Source organism: Plecotus auritus (assembly GCF_963455305.1).
Source record: "Plecotus auritus genome assembly, chromosome: 5".
Lineage (NCBI taxonomy): Eukaryota > Metazoa > Chordata > Mammalia > Chiroptera > Vespertilionidae > Plecotus > Plecotus auritus.
The window spans coordinates 127302505-127326174 of NC_137776.1; the positions used below are offsets into that span (position 1 = coordinate 127302505).

Genomic DNA, 23670 nt, shown 5'->3' on the forward strand with positions numbered 1-23670 from the left:
AAAATATCCTTAAGGCTTATCCATGTTGTTGCATATTACAACATTTCCTTTTTTTAAAAATAAAGGTGAAATAGTATTCTACTATATGTATATACCACCACCTTTTCTTCACTCATTCATCTGTTGGTGGATATTTAGTTTGTTTCCACATCTTGGCTATTATGAATAGTGCTGCAACGAACATGGGAATTCAGATATCTCTTAGAGATCCTGATTTCAACTCTTTTGGATAAATATCTAGAAGTGGGATTGCTGGCTCACATGGTAGTTCTATTTTCAATTTTTTTCAAGGAACTGCCATACTCTTTTCCATAGTGGTGACACCACTTTGCACTCACAAGGAACCCAGTTTCTCCACGTCTTCCACAATGCTGTTTGTCTTTGGTTTTTGAGCATAGTCATCCTGACAGAAGTGAGATGATATCTCATTGTGATTTTGATTTGCATTTGCTGATGATTAGTCACATTGAGCCTTTTCAAATATGCCTGCTGGCCATTGGTATAGCTTCTTTGGAGAAAATCGGAGTCCTTCACCCATTTTAAGTCAGGTTATTACTTATTTATTTTTATCATTTGCTATTAACTTGTAGGAATTCTTATAGGAGTTTCTTGTAGGAGATAAACCCCATATTAGATGTACAGTGTGCAGCCATTGGCTCCCATCCCATAGGTGGCCTGTTGATGGTTTCCTTTGCTGTGCAGATGCTTGTTCGTTTGATATAGTCCCACCTGCTTAGTTTTGCTTTTGCTGACTGTGCTTTTGGAAACAGGACCCCTTTCTGGTAATCCAGGAACCTTTGTGGGGTTTTTTCCCCCTCATGACTCTTCTTTTTATTAAGTTGATTTTGGTTACCTTGGATAGTAAGATCACATAGGTTTCAAGTGTACATTTGTATGATGCATTGATCTGCATATTGCATTAGGTGCCCACCACCCAGAGTCAAATCATCTTCCATCACCATATATTTGGCTCCCTTTACCCTTTCCTAGCTCCCACCCTCTTCCTTCTGTTAGCCACCATACTGTTGTCTGTGTCTGAGTTTCAGTGATATGTCATCCCATATATGAGTGAAGTCATATGGTTCTTCATTTTTTATGACTGACTTATTTCACTTAGCATAATATTCTCAAGGTTCGTCCATGTTGTTGCAATGGCAATATTTCATCTTTTCTATGGCTGAGTAGTATCTATGTCCATATCGTCTTTATCCAACCATCTGTTAAAGGACACTTTGGTTGTCTCCATGTCTTGGCCACCATGATTTATGCTGAAATGAACATAGGGGCACATATATCTCTGTGAATAAATGTTTTTAAGTGTTTTTTTTTTTTTTTTGTAGATAGCTAGAAGAGGGGTTGCTGGACCATATGGTAACTCTATTCTTAACTTTGTGAGGAATCACCGTACTGTTATCCTTAGTGGCTGTACCATTTTACATTCCCATCAACAGTGAATGAAGGTTCTTTTTTCTCTAAGTTTTCCAACACTTTACCTGTCTTGTTGATAATAGCCATTCTAGCAGGTTTGAGGTGGTATCTCAGTGTAGTTTTTATTTGCATTTCCCTAATAGCTAGTGAAATCCAGCATCTTTTCATGTATTTGTTGGTCATTTGTATGTTTTCTTAGGAGAAGTGTGTTCAGGTCCTCTGCTCACTTTTTAATTGGATTGTTTGTTTGTTTTGTGTTGAGTTGTATGAGTTCTTGGTGTATTTTGGACATTAACCCCTTGTTGGGGCTGTTTTTTTTTGCAAATACCATTTCCCATTTGGTTGGTTGCCTTTTTGTGTTGAAATAAAACTACATATATATGAGCAAATAATTTTTGACAAAGGAGCCAAAACACACAATGGAGAAAAGAAAGCCTCTTCAATAAATGGTGCTGGGAAAATTGGAAAGCCACGTGCAAAAGAATAAAACTAGATTATAGTTTGTCTCCATGGACAAAAATGAATTCAGAATGAACCAAAGAAAAGACCTAAACATAAGATCTGAAACTAAGCTACAATCACTTCTTGTTATTCTTAAATATGTGCCTTTGGAACAGCTCTCTCTTCTAGTGTCCAGACCAAAGTGCTCAATGACTGATTGTGCATGTTTCCCTATATGTTCCACGGCAACACACGCTGTAACTCATTAACATTTCTAAAATTCGACTCTCATTTTCTTTTCTACCACATTTTAGTTTTTCTCTATGCAGAAGATATCTTGAGGCTACCAGAATCTACCCCGGGGGCTACCCTTGATTAGAGTAGCTCATGAGTTCCTTCTAAAGAACTCTCTTTCTCATCCTCTACGTATTCATTCATCGTTTCCTTTAAAGGTCTTTAGAATCTGCTCCCACTTCTCAGTCTCATTACCCTTATTTGGGTTCTAGATACTTTATTTCTTGCCTGAAATTGTGCAAGGACCTTAAGACTGCCTCTATTCTTTCCTCACTCTTTCTTTCTCAGATGCTATAAATGAGTACACTTCAGAAAAAAAAACCAAATCTGATTTCCTTAAAAGCTCTGTGTGCTCATTCCTTATATACTCATACTAGGGGCCCAGTGCACGATTTCGTGCACCTTGAAAGGAACTGTGGGCCATGAGGCTATGGTGGGCACAGGGGTGGGTCTCGGCCCATCCTCCAACCCCCTTCACAGCCCCTCCTGCCGCGGCCCCAGTCCCCTGTCTGCCGGCAGCCCTGCTCCCCCTGCTGCTGCTCCCATGCACTGACGTCGGCCTCACTCACACCTGCTGACAGCACGGAGCCATTGGGACTGGTGCCACCAGCGGGTTTGAGTGGGTTGGTGCCATCAGCAGATGCGAAGGGTGGCTGCTGCCCAGATCGCCCCTCAGGAGCAGGGGGAGGTGGAGAATCCCTGAGGGGTAATCAGGGCTGGTAGCCACTGCTCGCACCTGCTGACAGCGCCGAGTGATCGGGACTGGCACCGTGTGCTAGCAGAGGGTACGAGCGGTGGCTCCAGCGCCAGCACACGGCACGTGGGAGCAAAGAATTTTCAGTAACCACCAGAGGCTCGCCCCGATGACAGCGACCAGCACCCCGCCTTGGTCTTGTGCCCCCACTCACCTACTCCACCATCCCGCCGCGGCTGATGCCTGCCATGTTCCGCACGCGCCCCCTGGTAGTTAACCCATGTCATAGTGACTATTTGGTTGTTGGGTTGTTCTGCAGTTCGGTCTATTTGCATATTAGGGTTTTATATATATAGATAGATACTTTGTCATGTCTTGAAATGCTGCTCAGATATCAAGTATACCCAGTTTCCTTCCTTTTCCTTTCTTCCAAGTGATATGCTGTCTCCTTTTCCAGGTCTCCCAAATCCACCCTTCAAACCTTGTTCATCTTTGCTCTCCAGACTACTACAAGCATCTTATCAGATCACCCTAAGCAGGCTTGGACAACTCTGTCTCTGTTATGATTGGTGTTTTGTATCGTAAACCTTTGCTTACACATCTCTCCCCCTGGTAGACAGTTGAATTTTTTAAATGATTAATTTACTACTATAACCCAATATCTTTTTTTTTTTTTTTTTTGCTCGACACTCTCAGAAACATTACTCACAAAAACAGGATGTCAGTACTCAGACATTGCTAGCCCAACTTCTCCACTTTACTTATGAAAACAGAGCAAAGAGGTTAAGTGATTTGCCCAAGGTCTCAATTAGTTATTGGCAACTGTAGGTTAAAACTCATTTTTTGCATGGGTCCAAACCTTAAGTCAGGAGTAATCCCCCTACATCATTATTATTTTCTCCCGGCCCCCTACCCACCTAGGTGCATTGCGTTGTGATAAAGTGTGAAAAGTTTGGCATTGGCTGTGAGCAGCCTGAGTGTTAATGAGTATGCACTGCCACAGAAGAGAAAGAAATGAGAAATCTTTCCGTTGAGATTTTCAGCAGAACCAGAGTCTGGGTCTCCTGACACAGAGGTGCCACATTGAGTCCCTGGGGGCAGTTGTGACAGCTCCAGCTTCTGGGACAAGGGGCAGTGGGTGGAGGGCGAGGAGATGATGGAGGCGAATCTTGAGTGACCTTTGCCTCAGTGGGGATGAGCTCGGGGAGGGAGGTCAGCTGAGAGATTTCGAGGCGGTGGGGTCAGGGCACCGATGAAGGCGAGGCTTCCTCTGCACCACGTTGTTGTCCTCGCTAGAGCTCAGTAGTCCCATCTTGTTCTCTACTCCAACTTTCTCCAGGTGCATGCGCCTTGTATTTATGTAGGTCAGGGACCCACTCGTCACACAGTCACAAGTGTAATTTAAACGTAGTAAATGCTCCCCTTTCACAAAGCGGAGAGACAAAGGACTAGCTCTCGGGCTGTGGTTAGTTTTTTGCAGCGTTTGTTTTCCCTACCTTTACAACTGTCTTGCAGGGTCTTGTGGTCTCTGCAATGATGTCATAGGTAACAGAGAGTTCAGTGAAGTTTTAATACATTGATGGAGGCACCTAATTTATACTGCACCTCGTTCCAGAAAACTTTCAAGAGGCCTTGCACTTCAATAGCTTGCAATTTGTTACATTTTAAGAGACGCCGTTCTAATGTATTTTTCTTTCTTTGCGGAATGTCCACATTCCTCCCAGGGAAGGTTAGAGGCCCCCTGTGCAAAGAGGCTTCAGTCATAACCACCCCTGGGTCATGGCCGTGACTGTATCCACCGCTCCGCTGAGTTTCTGTTGTTGCTCTTTCACTCAAGCACCTCGGGTTCTTTTTACAGTGACCGCCTGCATCTGAAGTTTCCTTTCAATTTAAATTCTTTTCCCTCTCCATATTTGCAAGGCCTGCTTTGGCAGCATATGGCTACAATTTAATAATGCAAAGCGTTTTCCTCCTCACAGCTGGAAAGCTGGGATTGTTCTGTATCACAGATAAGAGTGGACTGCTCCAGGCTCGTTAAAATCACTGAACTTTGCAGAAGCTAAGCTTGCTGGGTGTGTTGTCCTGTGAAAAGGCACCCAGGGGACCCTCACTTGCATGCTAGGAAGGAGGGGTCAATTTTATAGCAATATTTTGTAAGTGGAATAAAATACTTAAAAAATCTATATCTATCTATCTATCTATCTATCTATCTATCATCTATCTAGATGTTTATCTAGATATCTAACTATCTGTGTTTTAATGTTTCTATCTCATAAGATTATTGAATGTGATTTAAAGTTATTAGGCAAATCTACTAAAGTCTCATTTCTTCTTTCTTTTTCTGTAATTATAAGAGTATCAAGATATCAAGTAATTTAAAGCAATTACCTTTGTGGGGTAATTTGACTCTTGTTGGCTTTTATATAATAATGTCATTGATGGAAGAAGAATTTAAGGAAAAAAAATCAGGTTTTGGTTTTCAAAGTTGTTACCAACCCTTTTGGGTCTTTTGACTTGTATTCTGCTTGTCAGGGACCTTGCACACTTTCATTTCATTTTATATAGCACAATCAGGGCAGACTCCTGTTTTCACTGAGATATTCCTAAGTCTTGATCCCCAACCCCATACCTTGAGCATATCCATGTCCCCATGGCATTCAGGAGGAAGAAAACCACTCGACTTTCAGATTTGTGCACTTGTTAATGACATGAGACAAACAGACATGATGTATTCTTTCATATATTATATGTTTTCATTTACATGAACTGTCTGGAACAGGCAAAACCATAAACATAGAAAGTAGATTAGTGGTTGTCGGGGGGTGGGAGGTTGGGGGTGGGTAATGGGCACATGACTGTTCACGGGCACAGGGTTTCTTTTGAAGGTGATGAAAATGTTCGGGAATCCATATTAGTAATGGTTGTACAGCGTTCTGAATATACTAAAACTGAAGTGTACACTTGAAAAGGGTATTTAGGTTATATCTCAATTAAGCTGTAGGTTTTTGTTCTTTCAGTGCCTATAGGCCATCTGGAAAAAATGGTCTGGAACTCCAGGCTAGGATAGAGATTTGGGGTTTTTAACCTGGGGGTTAGAGACCTCTGGGGATCTAGGCAGAGGCTGGTACCTAGAAGTCACATGGAGAGGGTGTGAGTGTACCTGTGTGTTTCTCTGAGCACCCTGTGTCTTGGTGAGGTGCTTTACTCTGGTAAGGTGCAGAGGCCATGGGCAGGTTCGGATGACAAGTGACATGATGTAAGAGTCAGTCTCCATTGTTTATTTTATGGCACTTTTTAAAAATGAAGTGGACATGGATGGACCTGGAGAGCATTATGCTAAGTGAAATAAGCCAGTTAGAGAAAGACAAGTACCATATGATTTCACTCATATGTGGAATTTAATCAACAAGCTGAACTACCAAGGAAAATAGAGACAGACTCATAGATAGAGAGCAGGCAGACAGCTCTGGTAGGGGAGGGGGGTTTGGAGGTTGGTGGAGAGATTGAGAAAAAAAGAAAAAAGAGAGAGAGAACTCATGGTCATGGACAACAGTGTGATGATGGTGGGTGGGAAGGGTGGGTGGGTGGAGGTGGAAAGGGCATAGAGGGGAAAAATGGTGATGTAAAAAATAAAATAAAGAAAAATGAATTGGAATTTTAGTTGCAAAATTTGGTATTTTGAATTGCATTCATTTTCTGAGTTGAGCTACTTTCTAAGCAGTAAGCGAGGATTATAAAATGATCATTTCCATCAGGATCTGAAGCACTCGGCCATCTTATACTTGATATGTTATAGTTGATGTCCAGAATAACCCATGTGATTATATTACCTTACATAGCATCAACAGGTGAAGAAGGGAGTATCTAGGGGTTCTGAGAGAGCATGTAGAAAGACAGATGGATGAGGAAAGGCCACTGATGGGGTTACTCTTAAATGAGAAAGACAAAATACTTTAAAAAGAAGATAGCTGGCACCCGGCTGGTGTGGTTCAGTGATTGAGCATTGACCTATGAACCAGGAGGTTAGATTCCTGGTCAGGATACATGTCCGAGTTGCAGGCATGATCACCAGTGGGTGGCATGCAGGAGGCAGTCAATCAATGATTCTCTCTCATCAATGATGTTTCTATCTCTCTCCTTCTCTCTTCCTCTCTGAAATCAATAAAAGGTACATTTAAAAAAATAAGACAGTTGGTGCTGAAAAGGGTAATGGGATTAAGAAGTATACATTGATACAAAATAGTCATGGGGATGTAAAATAGAGCAAAGGGAATCCTATCTAAGAAAGAGGGAATATGCAAATTGACCATCACACATCACAAAGATGGTGGCGCTCACAACCAATAATGAGGGAATATGCTAATTGACTGCCACCCCCTCAAATATGGCAGCGCCCACAGCCACAAGATGGCGGCGCTCAGTCCCCTCAGCCCCGCTGGGGCGGCAGGCATGCGGTACAGCCAGGCCCTTCCCCAGGCAGGTCCAGCCACTCCGCACACCTGTCTCCAGAGTCCCCCAGTCCCCTCAGCCCCCCAGCCACCCACGGTCGGCCTGAGGCTCAGGCAAGCCTTCGATGGCGGCTGTCCAGCCGACTCCCGAGGTGCAGGCAAGCCTCGGATGGTGGCTGTCTAGCCACCCAGGGCTGCCCGAGGCTCAGGTAACCAGGGCTGGCTAAGGCTTGTGCTGCTGGCAGTGGCAGCAGCAGAGGTGTGATGGGGGCATCGCCTTCCCCTGATCTCCAGTCCCCTCCCACCCCTGAGGGCTCCCAGACTGTGAGAGCGGGCAGGCCAGGCTGAGGGATCCCCCCCCTCCAGTGCATGAATTTTCATACACCAGGCCTCTATTATAGTCAATAACAGTTAATAACTATGTATGGTGCCAGGTAGATACTAGAATTATTGGGGTGATCACTTTGTAAGGTATGTAAATGTCTAATCACTATGCTGTGCACCTGAAACTAATATAAACTAGTATTGAATGTCAACTGAAATTCAAATGGCAAGAAAAATAGTTTCATATTGGGGAAAAAAAGAAAAGAGTTGCCACTGAATCTTATTGCATTACTACTTTTAAAAAAATTGCATTCTGTCCCTTTAACTGGAGCACCTAGATTTTTAAATAATTGTCTCTAATCTCTGTAGCTAGCATTTTGCCTTGGATGATATCCCTGTGGTGTATTCATTATAAGAATTCATAAGTCTGTGGTGATCTCCATAATGTGCCAATATGATTATTTTATTTTTATAAAATTTCCATGGAAATAAAACAAAATATGTATTTTGAATAATATGAAGTTGGTCTTTGTCTAATAGTCATGTTCAGGTGTAAAAGAGATGCATTCAAAATTCTCTCTATGTATTTGTATTTTTTCAACTTTCTTGTATTTGAATAGGTTTTGTTTTATGCACTTTTCCACATGCATGTAGGGTTGGTGATTTCTTTTCTTCATTAATTGTGACACTATTCATTTGTAATGTTTTCTCTCCTGCTTATTGTAATTCATCTTAAATTCTATCCTAACCTTTGCAGATTGATACTGTTTTTGTTTGAATTTGCCTGATTTCTCTTTGCCTACCAGTTTGTTTTCAACACTTTATTCTTGTTATCTTCTTGTCTTTTGGCCCTTGAAAATAGCTGAATTTTATTTGCTTGAGTTGATCTAATGTTCTATATGGGATTCCTCAGTCCACTTACATTTATTGTAATGATTGATATACTTGATTTTATACTTTCTACTTTCCTTTATATTTATTATTTATTTTACATCTTATGTCCTTATTTTTGCTATCTTGATTAAGTTCCTATTCATTGTGTTTTGTTCTTTCTGTTAATTTGGAAGTTCTACCTTCCCTTTCCCTCTCTTGAAATACTATCTTTATTAATATTTGAAAACAGTATACAGTTTTTGTATTGACTTATAGGTATTATGATTATCATATGTATTTTAGAGAAGAGAAATGTGAGGTGTAGGAAAGTTGCCTGATTTGCCTTAGGTTTACAGAGTAAATGGTAGAGCTGATTTTTTAGTATAGTTTAACATAATTTAATTTACTTATATTAATTATAGTATTACATTATAATATAATATAACTATAAAAATAAATATAGCCAACTCATAAACCATAAAATATTGTGCTAGTAAACTAAAAAATTGGAGCAAATTGATAATATTCTTGGAAAATATATAATAAAATTGTCTTAAGACCAAAAAACATGAATAGAATAAATTTCATGAAAGACTCAAAGGTATCAAAGAAGCTTCTCTGAAACAGATTCTAGGAAAATGATTTTGCCAGTGATCGCCACATCTCCCCTAATTTTCAAGAACTTTTATTTTTTCAGAAAAAAATGACTCTTATCCTAACCATTTTATGAAATATGCATATAATCCTGGTATGAAAACCTGACAAAATACAAAAATTCCCACAAAGTTATCCTAACTACATATAGAGAAGTAGGAAGAAACTGTCAGCAAACCAATGCAACAGTAAATTAAAAGAGTTTCCTCCATGGACAAGCAAAGATAATTTATTCTGGGAATTTAGTAATATACAACAATAATAAATGCTGTAAAGAAAAATGGGGAATCTCTACTAAGGTCAAAAAGCATTTAATAATATTCAATAATCAGTCTGATTAGAAAATATTTTTAAAACTTGAGAAAAGTAGGAATAAGTGAATATATCAAATGATGAGAAAAAAATAGACATCAATTAATAGGCAACATTATCATTAACTGTGAAACTCTAGAAATAATCTAATCAATATTAGTAATAAAATATTCCTGCTAGTACAATTCCTATTTTACCTATATTTGAATGTTATGTTCAAATAAATAATGCACATGTATCTGAAAGATATTCAACTTTATTATAATTAAATAAATGAAAATTATAACAATGCTATATTTTCTCCACCAACTCGCCACAATTAAAAACAAATCACTACTGATATGAGTGATTTGAATGTAGTTCTGGCAGCAGGGTGGTGACATGGACCTGCTCATTATCTGTCAGAGGGAGTATGAACTGGGACAAACCTTTATCAAAAGTAGCTTGACAGTTTTTACCAAGACTTTAAAAGAGTCTATGTCCTTTGACCCCATAAGTCCACTTCTGGGAACTCCAGTCTAAGGAAATCATGAGAATTGCTGACAAAAATCTGTGTTCAAGGACGTTAATGGCAGTGCTGTTTATAATGTTTTTTTTAAAAATGGTAAATAACCTAAAACAAACAATAGGAGAATGGTCAAATAAAGTATCATATGTCCATGCAATGTAATATTTCATAGGCATTAAAATCATGCTTTTAATAAAATGACTTGAGGGAGAGAGGGAATGGGAGAGAGAGAGAGAGAGAGAGAGAGAGAGAGAGAGAGAGAGAGGAGAAAGAGAGAAAGAAAAAGAGAGAGAGAACCATCAATGTGAGAGAGAAACATCGATCAGTACCTCCCATAAGCTCCCTGACCAGGGATCAAACCTGCAACCTAGTTATGTGCCCTGACTGGAAATGGACCCAGCCTTTTGGTGTATGGGATGATGCTCCAAACAACAGAGCCACCCCACCAGGATAAAATCCTGCTCCTGATAAACTATTTAATCTAAAGGAAAAGAGTTAATGTTTAATTAGTAAAAAGCAAGATACAAATTAATTTATATTTGATCTCAATTTTATAAAAATGCACATACACACACGTATATACAAATCAGTTTAATGGGTTAGTTAAAAAATACTAAAAAACACAAATAACATTAATATAATAATGTCATATTATTATACTATCAGTGTGTGTTAAATTCAGAAAATTTCTGACTCTACCAGATCACTTATATCACTATCATGGATTTACATTGCATATGGAAGGTTACCTAATTCTAAATCAATGCTAGAATATTAACCTTGGCTATAGGCTGATGCTCAGTCTCTGTGCCAAGAATCATTATCTTTGCAATGATTAGTATATCTATTACACAGTCACAATTTCATCCTTAATCATGGACAGTTCAGATAAGTTGAAAAAAAGGAAGATAGAACTATGTCTTATAACATAGCTACCAGACAATCACCAAGGGTTAGTTGTAGTAGCTGAAACATAAAGATTGGCAAAGAGCTAGTGTGAAATACTCTTATCTTCTCCCTCTTTGCATCCATAAAGCAAAGGATTTAGACATCTTTTACATTCTGTTGAAGGAAGTGAACAGTTGGAATCATAAAGACTAGATACCTAGTCTCCCGTTCTTTCTCCACAGCATGCAAGAAAACCAATAGGAAACAGCCATGTAAAAAAAGTGGAATTAGGGGTGCTTTTATCCAATGTCCTATGCAGGGATAATTCTTAATTCTAATAAGGGTCTTCTAGCCAGAAACTCCCTACTTCTGTAGACACAAGTTTTGCCATCCGTAAAATGGGAACAGTATGACAACTTGTAGGCATTACCTGAATTAATACTTGAGAAGATCTTAGGGCAGTAACTTGGCATGTGTTGGTTATTATTACCTCTGTAAAGTTTCACAGTCCTTCCTGGGACATTTCTAATTGGATGACAACTCTGCTTATGGGGCCACGAAACAGTTGCTGGAACTATGCAGAATAAATCTAATCCACCATCTACATTCCCAGTCCTCCAAATACTTGAAGACAGCTTTCATGAATTTAATAACAGCTTTCTGTGGCTTATTTATTTTTAATTTCAAGAATAGAATACAGTAGACTATAAAAATGAGCGTTATCAGTCTTCCTTTGGATTTTCTATGTAAATGTTGTTTAACATTCAAATGGTGCTGATTATAATTTGAGATATTAACAGTTAGATATGCCATTGTGTCCCTCTGTTATTGTTTGTAAAGGAGGTTAAACACTATATTAACTTCTGAGTAGTGATTTATTGTTGCTTTTGTTAGAGAAAAATGAACAAAGAAGTAACATCATATAATTTGATATTGCCTTTGAGGGTTTTCAGTTTGCAGAGGTCTTCATTTCCAACTCAATTTCAGTTTTTAAAAAGCAAACATGTGGTGTAAATACAGCATCCTGTAAATGCCGAGTTGCTCTTTGCTTCCTGGCTTAAGCTGTTGTGTAATAGTGCTCGGTAACCATTAAACAGCTGCTCTGCCTCAGAGATGCTCATATTTCCTTTGGTAGATGAAGAGAATTTACTACATGAATGTCTCCAAATTGCTTTAAGATCTCTTGGCCCATGTATCAGCTATTTAGATTCACAGTGGTTTATGGGACACGTGAGCACCATGTTTCTGGAGGCCCCCACAGCCCGGAGGTTCCAGCAACAACCTGCACTTTGCTGAGTCTCACTCTCCTATGTTATCCCAGGGCTCCTGATTCCTGCATGATCCTCCTCACTTATTTTGACAGAGTCCTTAAGTGTTATTTCTTATATCATGGGAGCAAGCACTGTTCATTATCCAAGTGCCATCCACTATTTCTTTTCTTTACTCTGCCTCATCTTGGGTAATGCCTACTGTTGTAAAGGCTGTGCTGCATACACACATGCATGACAGGTGGTAGCCCTCTGCTTCAGGTACGTCTCCCAGGCTACCCTGACCCCCCACACACTCTTATAAGGTCATTGTCAGTAGACATCACTGCTCATCCTCAGAGTCTCCCTATGTTCCATGCAGGAGTGGAAGCCAGTGGGATCCATGGTGTTGCATTTCTGTCTAGTGGGTGCTAAAGCAGTTCTGACATATTTTCAATGCTTTTCATAGTCTTAAATAACTCGTTCAGTTTTTCTTGTAGATTCAAATTCCTTAGAACTTGGAAAATTTGGGGTGGGGAACACCCGGCTACATTCTGAATTGCCTTCCCTTGCCTATGGCATAGTCATTGTATTTAATCTGTGCACCTTACTGTCTTCCCACTGGTAGGATTAGCTTGAGGTAGTACCTCCCTCCCTTATGAACTCTTAGCAGATCCACACCCGACTCCATCTTAATGGGCATGACTGAGAAGCAAATGGAGCCCTGACTACTCATCGGAGTAACATGGAAATGAACTTCAGATGATATGTACATATTGAAATGTTATTATGTATTAAGATGATGTCTTTTATATAAATACTAGAGACCTGATGCACGAAATTTGCAGCCCCGGCTTCGTCCGGAAGGACGTCCAGAAGGTCATTTGGCTGTCTGGTCTAATTAGCATATTACACTTTTATTATTATAGATACTGAAATGTTTATTGCTTATTCACTTATTCCTCAGATTTTCTTAACAACTATTTTTGAACTCTTACTCTTTAAACTCTTCTAGTTCCTTGGTATTTATTTGGTACTAAATGCCTAAAGTTTTACACAGTGAAATCAGAAATACAATCTGAGTCTAATCATTACTCTTTCCCATTCTACCCAAAAAACCTAAATAAAAGTTTCAGCAAATGAGTTCCCGGAATAACAATGTAGTCATTCTTCAATCTTGAGCCATCGAAGTCTGCAGTTATAAAATTACTAAAATGTTCTTTTGTGATTCCCTCTCAGTTGCATTTTAAAATTTTGTTCTGCAAGCATTTATTTAGTACTTTCTGTATATAGAGGTGCTGAGCTAGTTGTTTGGGAGCTACAGAGATGAGCAAAAACCCAGCCACTTCTTCAAATAATCCAGCTGATAATCCATCAAGAACCACAGACCTGAAAGTAGTTATCTTGGAAAACTCGAACATCCAAAGTGATGTAGAATAAGAAAACACTAGGTTCTGGGTGGATAGAAAAGAAAGAAATTGGTTGTAGCTGGCCCAGGGGGTGGGAGCAGAAGGTAGAGGAGCAGACTGTGGAGGGGGATGGTGGTTGAGCTGGATACTGAAGAATGAGAGGAGAGGCTGCGCAGAGTGGGCCTTCTGGTCAGAAGGGAGCTGCCTGAGAAAGGCATGAGGGCAGGCATTTATAGGGTACAGCTGGATGAGGACAAGTAAGCTTGTCTGGTTGCTTAAGTACATGAGCTGTAGTCATGATAAATGAGGTCTAAAATAATATGTATATAAGTCCACATTAACATATTTACCACATATAAAATTTCTTGTGCACTATCATATAAAAGTACATCTTATTGTACTTTAAAAAAACAACAAAAGCAATAGAAATCTTTGTGTTCAATGATAGTCTCCAGTGATTCAGAAAATTAGAAATATCTTTATCCCCAACCACACAAAGGGAGTCAATGTCTTTTTTTTTTCCTTTTGGTCTTCATGTCTTTTAGCACGTTGTGCAGTGCTGGCTAATCTAGTTGCTCAATAATCACTGAAATGAATTCAATCTGGTGAAATATTACTTGCTCAACATGTAGGAGTTTCTTAAAATAGAAGTACATCAAATGGGACATTTTGTTATTATCCTCTTAAGAGTATATATATATACTTAGGTTTCATATTAAGTCATTACTGTAAAAAAAATATATATATATATTTTTACAGTAATGACTTAATATGAAACCTAAGTATTATCACCAGCTGGGATTTCATACTTTCTTCTCTCTCATTCTTTCATCCTTTTTCTAAAGAAGGTGGATGGGTGGGTATAAACAGTGTTCAGACATACACGACTCCTCAGTTCACAACAGTAAAGCATATATTATAATTAAATTATTTTCTGTCTTTTCATGCTCTGTATGGTTAAAAAGGGTGTGGTAACATTTGTTCTGGTAAAATCTCTAAATGCAGATTTACAAATAATTTGAGTGTCTAGAATTCAGTGTGTATAATGCAGTGTATGGGTGGTCACTGGCCCCAGTGGCAAATTTGAACTTATGAAATCAGTGCCTACCGTGGGTTTTCTATTTTTATTTCACTTATTATCCATAACAATTCTATGATGTAGGTAATTTTATTGCCTCTAATTTATAGACGAGGCATCTGGGGCCCAAAGAGTCTCATAACAATGTTCAGGATTCCACCCTGGTAAATGGTGGTTGGGAGTCGAATCCCAGCTCTTTGACTTCAGTGCTTCATGTTGTTACACTACCAGTGCCTCACATCTGGCAACGAATCTCCTCCCTTGGTCAACCCTAAAGCTTTAAGTGAAATCAGATCAAATTGACAATCTTTGGAATCAAGAGTTTTTTCCTGGAAGTATTTGAATTCTGAGGCTTTCAGGCTCTTTTTGATCTGTCTGTGGGGCAGCAGAGAGTAACCATATTCCTTCTTCTTAGGTGTTCTCTTCCTCCTCACCTCATTATGCCTCTTTCTCATAGACGGGGAAACTGGGGACAGGGCCAGTGTTTGTGGGAGTCATCAGCTCTAGGTGTAGATACAGCTAGACCAGCTGCCACACAGGCCTGGTGGACCCCATACCTGGAGGTCATGGAAGGGTCATGTGGCATTCCTTGGAGCCCTGCAATCACCACTGTTTGCTAGAAAAAGTGTCCAGTTCTTGAAATGGAGGGGACCCGGGGGAATAGTAGCGAGGGTGAGAAAGCAAGGAGATCAGGTGAGGTACAGTAAAGGTGCGCGGAAATTGGTTGATGCAAAGTATTTGCTGTAATGTACAAGTTATGCTTTTGTGTGATTCATGACCCGGGAATGAGGGTGGGGGTGCTGGTAATGGCAGCTCACTTTTCTTTAATCAGAGAAGGATTTGTGAAAGAACAGTGGTTGCAAGAGATCTTTGAAGTAATTCCAACAAGGTGCTAATTGTGGTTGTGGTTTTCCTTTTTCTTTCTCTCTCTCTTTTTAAATGGATGGACTTTCGTCTACCAGATGCTACCAAGCTGAATGCATGTATGAAAACCCCTAAACCTTCCTTCTCCATGGGTTGGCCATGCAAAAGCACCGTACCAATTGCCCTGTACATTTAGAAAGTTAAAAAATTATCTTAGGCGATGATTTAGCATCTAAACTTCTTTTGTTTAAACAGACCCAGTTTGCATTCACAAGTTTTGCCTTTACGTGTTTTTGTTGTAAGCTCACTTTTTTTTTGTTCTAACCTTTGGTTTAAAAACACTTGAACAAATTCTAATGTTTAATCATTTATTTGCTTCCTGCATATGTTGATGTTTTTCCCCTTTGTATTTCTTTTCAGGATACCTTGAAGATAGTTTTGTAAAATCTGGAGTCTTCAATGTATCAGAGCTCGTGAGGGTATCCAGAAGTAAGTAAATAGTTTTCTTATTATTTAATTTTGCAGTGAGATTTAAAATATTTTACATTTTGAACCTTAAATATAGTTTGAAGAGTAACCATGTATTAGGAGAAAATGAGCTTTAAATTCTCTGACTTTTGATGAAATCATTAGTGAATATATTTTGTCTGATTTTCTAAAACATTTGCATTTAAATCATTAAAACTTTTTGTTACACAAAAATAATTTTGGGGTTGTTCTGATTGCCTTGTTACTGGTATTCACTTAATTCACTGTTCTCTCTGTGACCATAGATGGTCATTTTTATCAAAGGAAGTGCGATTAATTAAATGTACTACGTATTGTTATAATAACCCACATAAGTTTCCTGTAGATAAGTGCTTTTTTATTTTACTGACATTTTGGTGGGAGCTTGGAGATGTACAGGATATACACGCTAACGTGCAGCGTGTAGAGGGATGCAGAAATTAGCTTTGCAGATTGCAGTTGGATATAGATAGAAAGCATTGTTATCCCAAACAATATCCAATTGTTTTAACTGCCCACCTCACCTGAGACACCGTTCTTGGCAGGCCGGATGAGGTGTTTCTTGGGTAACTTCACCTGGCCAGCTAACTAAGCACGGGGAGTGTTTCCCCGATCAACTCCCTTACTTATAATTAGTGTGTGCAAATATATATCTAAGATGCAGCTCTTAACACACCGATTGCATTAAAGGAGGTGACTCATGTCTTCTTGCTCTCTTCTCTGCGGTAGCTTCTTTATGTAACCTGGAAGGGTGTGTGTTCACCTGACATTTTGATGGAGAGCCTTACAGTTCGGAATGATGCTATACAGATAATGTAGTGGCACTCTGGTTCTTGTTTAAATTGTGTTTTTTATTTGGGTCACATTCAGAGGTCATGGGTAAGATTTATGGTGATCCAAAAGAACAAACTGGGAGTGAGTTACTGAGGATAAAGAGTAGGTGGTGCTTTAGAGTTGTGTTCAGTGAAGGAATCTCCAACCTAGTAGATTCCTATGTCTTTTGAATCATAGTTTCTTAAAGAGTTCCAATTTCTAAAGTGGCCAGTGCAAATAGCATGTTTCTCAGAGAGTTATGTACATGCACCTTTAAAACTTTAAGTAACTTATCCTTTCTGACGTGATGTTCCAGGCGATAAATGTATACTGCAAAGACTTCTGTCATAGGTCTATGTACTTGGGAGCAGCGTAGACTAAAATCTAACATCCTGTAGCTCCAGGGTTCATATTTGCTGGGGAAAAGGATTCTGATGGTTTACTGATGGACCAAGGCTATGAGCCTTATGTGCTTTTCCTGACCAGACTGTGGTATGAAGGCCTTTGACATTTGAAAGTTCTTTTATATTGATTTTTTAATTTGGAGAGGAAACTGCCTGACTTACTTTCACTTTGGGGCATCATGTAAAGAAGGGGTATTTGGAGGGGTGTGTGTGTGTGTGTGTGTGTGTGTGTGTGTATGTGTGTGTGTGTGTGTTTTCTCCATACTGTTCTTTAGCAGGGAAGCTGTGCTGCTAACAGTTATAAGACATTATGAAATTATTTGTTTAAATTTCCTAAGTTCCAACATACATTTTCATCTTTCTTATGAGAAGCAGTGGAGTCATCAGTCAGGAAATGTGATTAGCTCCTCATCACAGGTGACATTATGCTGGATGCCGTAGAAGGAGAGCCATATTAGAACTGTCAAAAGCCCAGAGGGACATTTTGAAAAACTTGAAACATAAAAAAAAACACACAACAGATTAAAAATTACTTTTCTATAACAGTTCAGAAACGAGGTAAATTTAACATACTTCACTCATTCTTTCTTAATTCGTACTGTCATTTCTGAGAGGTTTTTGTGTAATCTGTTACAACAAACATTACTGATTTGCAATTAGTACATTGATTATCCACATTCATTCATTCATCTATTCAGCAAACATGTATTTTCTTCTCTGGATGTAAATGGGTGTCTCTGAAATGCTTGAGAGATGATTCTCCTATGCATTTTGATATCTCTACATTATAATCTTATTTACACAATTGAACTTTATTGTGGGTGAAATAAGGGTTTGCTAAGTAAACATAAACTTCGGCACAACCCTCATGCTGTTTATCACAAATTCCGACTTTTTGACAGTATGTTAATGGTTTCTGTCCTCCGGGGTTTTACGATCATATGACCCACTAATGTGTATGTTGACTTTAGCTAATGAAGCTATTCAGTTTTAGGATAGTGATCTTTCTGTCGAAGGATATTATCTCCATCTTAGAAGTTGATTTAGGATCAGCTTTTGGAGTGAGAAGAACAATAAGAGAGATTAAGGGCTGGCCTCTAACCCTTGGAATCTGCGATTCTTGGGAGCTTGGTTTCTGAGAGGATATTGGCAGCCTCTTAAACATGATTTGCAGCTCCAGGCTTCTTGCCTTTCTCTGGGAGATGTGCTAACACTGATCTTTGTGTCCAATGGAAGTTCTCTCGGACGCTTGTAGACAGGAATCTGTCTGGGACTTGCTGTTCTCATACACTTCGTCATTAAATACATTTTGTGGATGTGCTGTTTTAGAATTTGACCATGTTTATTAGTAATCTACTTCCCTTTGTGGAGTCTCCCATTTAATGTCAGGATGCACCTAAATTTGTACTCACGTATATATTTTTAGACAGTTTATTTTTATTGCTGATTTGATACTTTGGAATAATCTTTCTGGACAAAATTTAGAAAATAATTTCTGAACATTTTTTTTATTATCATTTCACTGTGACACCTCGTATGTTTATGGTCAAGCAATCTGTACTGACCATCAAGCCATATGTATTACACAGAAATTGCAGAGCCTTGCCTAAATATTGCATGAGCTTACTAAATGGCACAGCGTTTGTATGTGATATAACCTATGTTTCCAGTTAGAACTCAGATATTGGACTTGTATCCGTTACTGTTCCAGGGACTGGACAGATTGCTTGCTTTCACTGAGCCACACAAATGCCTCCTCCTATCACATGCCCTGCTTCCCAATGTCACATAGAACAAGGTTCTAATAATAAACGTTAGAGCATGTGGTTACTGTGGGATTTCTTACCTTGCATTTTTTTTAACCTCTGGTGTACCTCAAGCCACAACAAGCAGCTGCATTTTAGCTTTCCAAAGGATTTAAGCCATTAGGGCACAGTTACACATGGAATACAAAAATGTTCTGTGTCAAAGGAGGCTAATGTGAGTTACATATAACATGAACAATCTAACAGAAAGCAGAAGCTCGAGAACTTTGGAGCTGAAACGAATCTTGTATGTAGTGATTTATTTAATTTTTAGTAGGAAATGGAAGTTCATCATTGTATAGTCCTTGGTACTTCTCTGCGCTAAGGCTTTGCCTCGTGTTCATACTTTCATAAAAACATTTTAAGTTAATCTTGGCCTATGTGATATCGGAATACAATTCAACTGATGGTGAACACATTTCAATTGTTTATAAAAAATTCTGAGTAAGAAAAATTCCTTGAAAATCTGTGGTCCCTTCGAAATTTTACTAGTATATTCAACTTGAGGCAGTTAGGAGAGGCAGGAAGCAGACCTTGTGTTCTTAGAGTGAGTCTCAGGGGCTCTCGAATGTTGTTGCCACGGCACAGGGCACACTTTCTCTCCTTAGGGCCCATAAAGGTCCAATAAAAGCAGGCGAAGAAATAGAAACTATGCTTAAATTCTGTCCTTTGACACCAACCTGTCTGGTCTCCACCTTGTATATTATCTCTGCCCACGACTTTGATCCCTATGTAAAGCCTATTTAAAATGACCCCCATTCAATACCTTATTCATTCTCCAAGGTCCAGTGCCATCGATGGCTTTTCCACAGATCTCTTGGACCATTCAAGCTTGTATTAGATTCTTCTTCCCTTGAAATCCTACAGCATTTTATTGATCTTGTCATTCATTTGGACAGTTTCATTGTTGTCTGCATTACGTTGGTATTTATGTTTTAATGAGTGTTTTGCTTGCCCATCTTGTTGTCCAATATGTTTCAAGGACCAGGACTACCTTAGACTATTTTGTATCCCTTGCAGCACCTGCCAGTAATGGACACAATCAATAACTTGTTGAATGAACAAATTTTCAGCAAGTAGGTTCATTTATACCTCTTCATCTGCTCTTAGCATGTTTTTGAACTGTTTTATCTTTGCTGACCACTTCAGTCTGCAAGGGAGGAAACTTGGGGGAGAAAGGAAAGAAACTCATATTTATTGAACACTTATTATGTACCAGGCATAATATCACTTTTGACCTCTTTTATCCTCAAAATAATCATAGGTGGTAGGTTATTCTTCTTCTCATTTTACCGTTCAGGAAACTGAGGCACATATCTTATAAGAGGCAGAGTAAGTTCAAACTAAAAGGCTCTCTGGCTACCCAGACTGTACTCATTCCAGCACAACAACCTCATGGATTTATTCAAAATGTCTAGAAACAAATGTTTTAATTTAAACAAATGTGCAAAACCCAACACAAATATACAAAAATCTCAGTTCATGATATATCAGCAAAATAAAAAAGATATCTTTACAAAAAATACCTTAACATATGAAACTCCATGTACATATTTTACATAATGTATTAAGTTGTAGCATAAACACTTTTTTAGAAGACAAAACATAAGTATTGAGAAAAGCTATACTAACCATTGCTGTGAAACCTAAATATCTATTTTTGGGAGAAAAATCTTGGCTTTCTTTTATATTTTAAAATTTTTCTTATCTACTTGCCATAATACAGGAATTATTTATATCAAATAATCATCAACATCATGATTTCTAATCCATTCTTATATTAAAGTTATTGATTCTATATTGACTAATAGAATACTATTTGGTATTTATTTATGAAACTGTTCTATATTTATTTAACGATGATTTGACTTTTGTGAGTCAGCTTCATACAAAGCACATTGCTCCAATGCACCGTAGACTAGTAGGTGATAGAGTAAGAGCAAATACAAATGAGTTAGTGAGAAAGGTTGGGAAGTTGGAGGTGGGGGAGAGGTACTCAATAGTTAGAGCTTGAGTGCCTCCAGTTTGCAGACTTGAACTTTGGTATCAGGAGGAAGTTTTCAAATCCTGGCACAACATATGGTTGATATTAGAGTCTTAAAAGTAAAGAGAGTTTTCCTCCTTGCCCAGAGGCTTGGAAAATATTAGATTATTACATTTGAATAAAGATGACAAGTGTAAAGGTCAATCCCAATGTTTCATTTGTTTTATTCCTCAGCACCCATAACCCAGGGAACTGGAGTCAACTTTCCAATTGGAGAAATCCCAAGCCAACCATACTATCATGACATGAACTCGGGGGTCAATCTTCAGCGGTCGCTGTCTTCTCCACCAAGCAGGTAACTGGGAGAGAAGCTGCTCTTGTTTTCAAGTATGTGTGCAAGTCGGTAGGTAGGGAGGTGTGCAGCTAGAGAGGCAGGAAGGTACAGAATAGGGGGAACAAAGCAAAGAGTGAAAGAGTTTTTGCTGATTTCACGCAGATTTTTTTTCATCTTTCCTGGTGAAATCTATTTTGACATTTCAAAATTAAATGTAGTAATTGTTATTCAAAGCCTTTAAAAAAATTGGGGCGGAGGAGTGACCAGGGAATTATGAAAATGTATATGATTTTTTATCCTGTTCTGTGGAATATTGTGACTTTTGTTCTATTCTGTGAACTATTATAATTCTACAAGTTAGCTAATTCTTTTGACAACTTTAAAAATGATATTGCCTTGGCAACGAACCCTGGTTTATGATTGATCCATCCTGGTAACTTCTACCCTAATACCAAAACCCAGCTGGGGACAATGAAACATGAAAAATAAAATGTGTCATTTGCTTACACTTAAAAGCAAAAGGCCCTATTCTAGGCCAAAGTTTTCCAAGTTCTTCAATTAGTTGATATTCCTTAATAATTGAGCGAACTCTCAGTTACCAATGAAAATACTACACGCTCTGAGATTTGGCTTAACCAGCCTTCTTTGTAGAAGAACTACAGCTAGATTACTTTACTTTTTGGTTCTCTGTTGACATTCTCATTTTTCTCTCTTGACCTTCTTATTCTAACTTTCAGTCTCACAGGCGTTTAAAAAGAGGTTTTCTATTTAAATGAGGGATAAATCGCTTAGAAAGTCATTGCACATAGGATTTCATTATATGTTCCACTATTGCAGAATGGTAGAAGAGGATTGAGGTAATGAGAATGAAAGGTGAATAAATAGTATAGCTTTGTTGGTTTTCTTTTTGAGTTAAATCTTCAATATATGAAGACCCATTTCATTTCCAGAGTATTAAGTATATCCATGATCAAATATAATGGCATACATGGATTACAGAGCAAAACATACATTTTATAAAATTAACTTTTTAAAAATAAAAAAATCAGGCTAATTATTTTTCTATGCTATTTCTATAATGAAAGTTGATGGCATTTCAATTAATTATGGGGCTATGCACATTTGTACGTTTAGTATCTAAGTTTAATTTTATGGTCGAACTGTATTTTTATATAGTTAGATTGCATAGCAAGATAATTGGGTTTATTATCACTAAAATAGTCTGTGACCTCGTGAGATCTTAAAATGATTTAATTTTTCTAAATTTAAAGAGTGAACAGTAATTTCTTGTTTTGTCTGATCAATCAGTATGTTGTCAACCAGAGTGTCCATTTTCTTATGAAAATCTTTTCTCCCTCATTTCAAGTTTTCCGTATTTACTGCTGATTCAGAGATGGGATAATGCAATTATAGGAGGGTTTTAAAAATACATCTTCTAACTTTTGATACCATAAAAAAAGAAACAAAAGAACTATTACTTACTCTCAGAGTGGGTTAGTATGGCTAGAAATTACCTCCTTCTGCATCGTGTTAATACTTTGTGAGCTGTGAGTCAAATATTAATCACAGGCATATCTATGAATATGCCCAGACATATACATGCCTCCAGGTTTTGGAAACAGTAGTAAGAGCACGGCTTACTTTGTGTCAGACTGTTTCCATCATTAACATGCACTGGGCAACTCCCTGAATTTCTCCATATTTGTCTCCCCACGTGAAAGAAAAGGGAGGATTGGTTTCTGTGTAGGACTCCGGAGGCCCAGTCCAGCTCTGAAATCCTATGGCATTTTGTTTGTCACTTCATTAAGTTAATTCAGAAGGTGTTTTTCTTTCTTTTTTTAGTTTTTGCCTTGATAGATGTGAATGGGGACTTTTGTCATTTCAGGAAAAATACCCATTTTTATAGTCAATTAGCTGTTTAATAGGGTATTGGTGGGGATATATGAAAGTAGTATATCAAGCTATGTGGCATGTGCCATAAAATAGCTTTTTAACCTCCGTTCTAAATACTTTGGTTTTAATAATTGAGATGAGCCATGTTTTCTTGATTAAAATATATCATTTTAAAAGTATACTGTGTGGCTTGAATTTGGCAATGGCCTTCTTTTCATGGGTGATCTCAAGAATAAAGGATCAATAGCCTAATTTTTTCAGAAAAGATAGAGAAGAATATATGAAATAGTTTATAATTGTTAAAGTACTATAAAAATTTTAAGCTTTATTAATTATAGGGTTACCAATAATAATTACTATGTAATAAGCATCTTCTAAGTGCTATCCACTCAACTAAGAGCTTTACATTTAATAACTCATTTAATCCTCTCAACCACTCCCCTTTGAACTAGGTTTTATTATTTCTAT

General features: G+C 38.2%; 1 protein-coding gene across 13 annotated transcripts in view; it reads left to right on the plus strand.

Annotated features, from left to right (window-relative positions):
• The window catches only part of NFIB (nuclear factor I B), a 443907-nt gene that overhangs the window by 358175 nt on the left and 62062 nt on the right, over nucleotides 1–23670 (plus strand). For all 13 annotated transcript variants that reach the window (XM_080668009.1, XM_080667999.1, XM_080668004.1 and 10 more), the window contains 2 exons: nucleotides 15883–15951; nucleotides 21210–21330. In XM_080668009.1, coding sequence (XP_080524135.1) covers nucleotides 15883–15951; nucleotides 21210–21330 — 190 coding nt within the window. The remainder of the gene's footprint in view (nucleotides 1–15882; nucleotides 15952–21209; nucleotides 21331–23670) is intronic.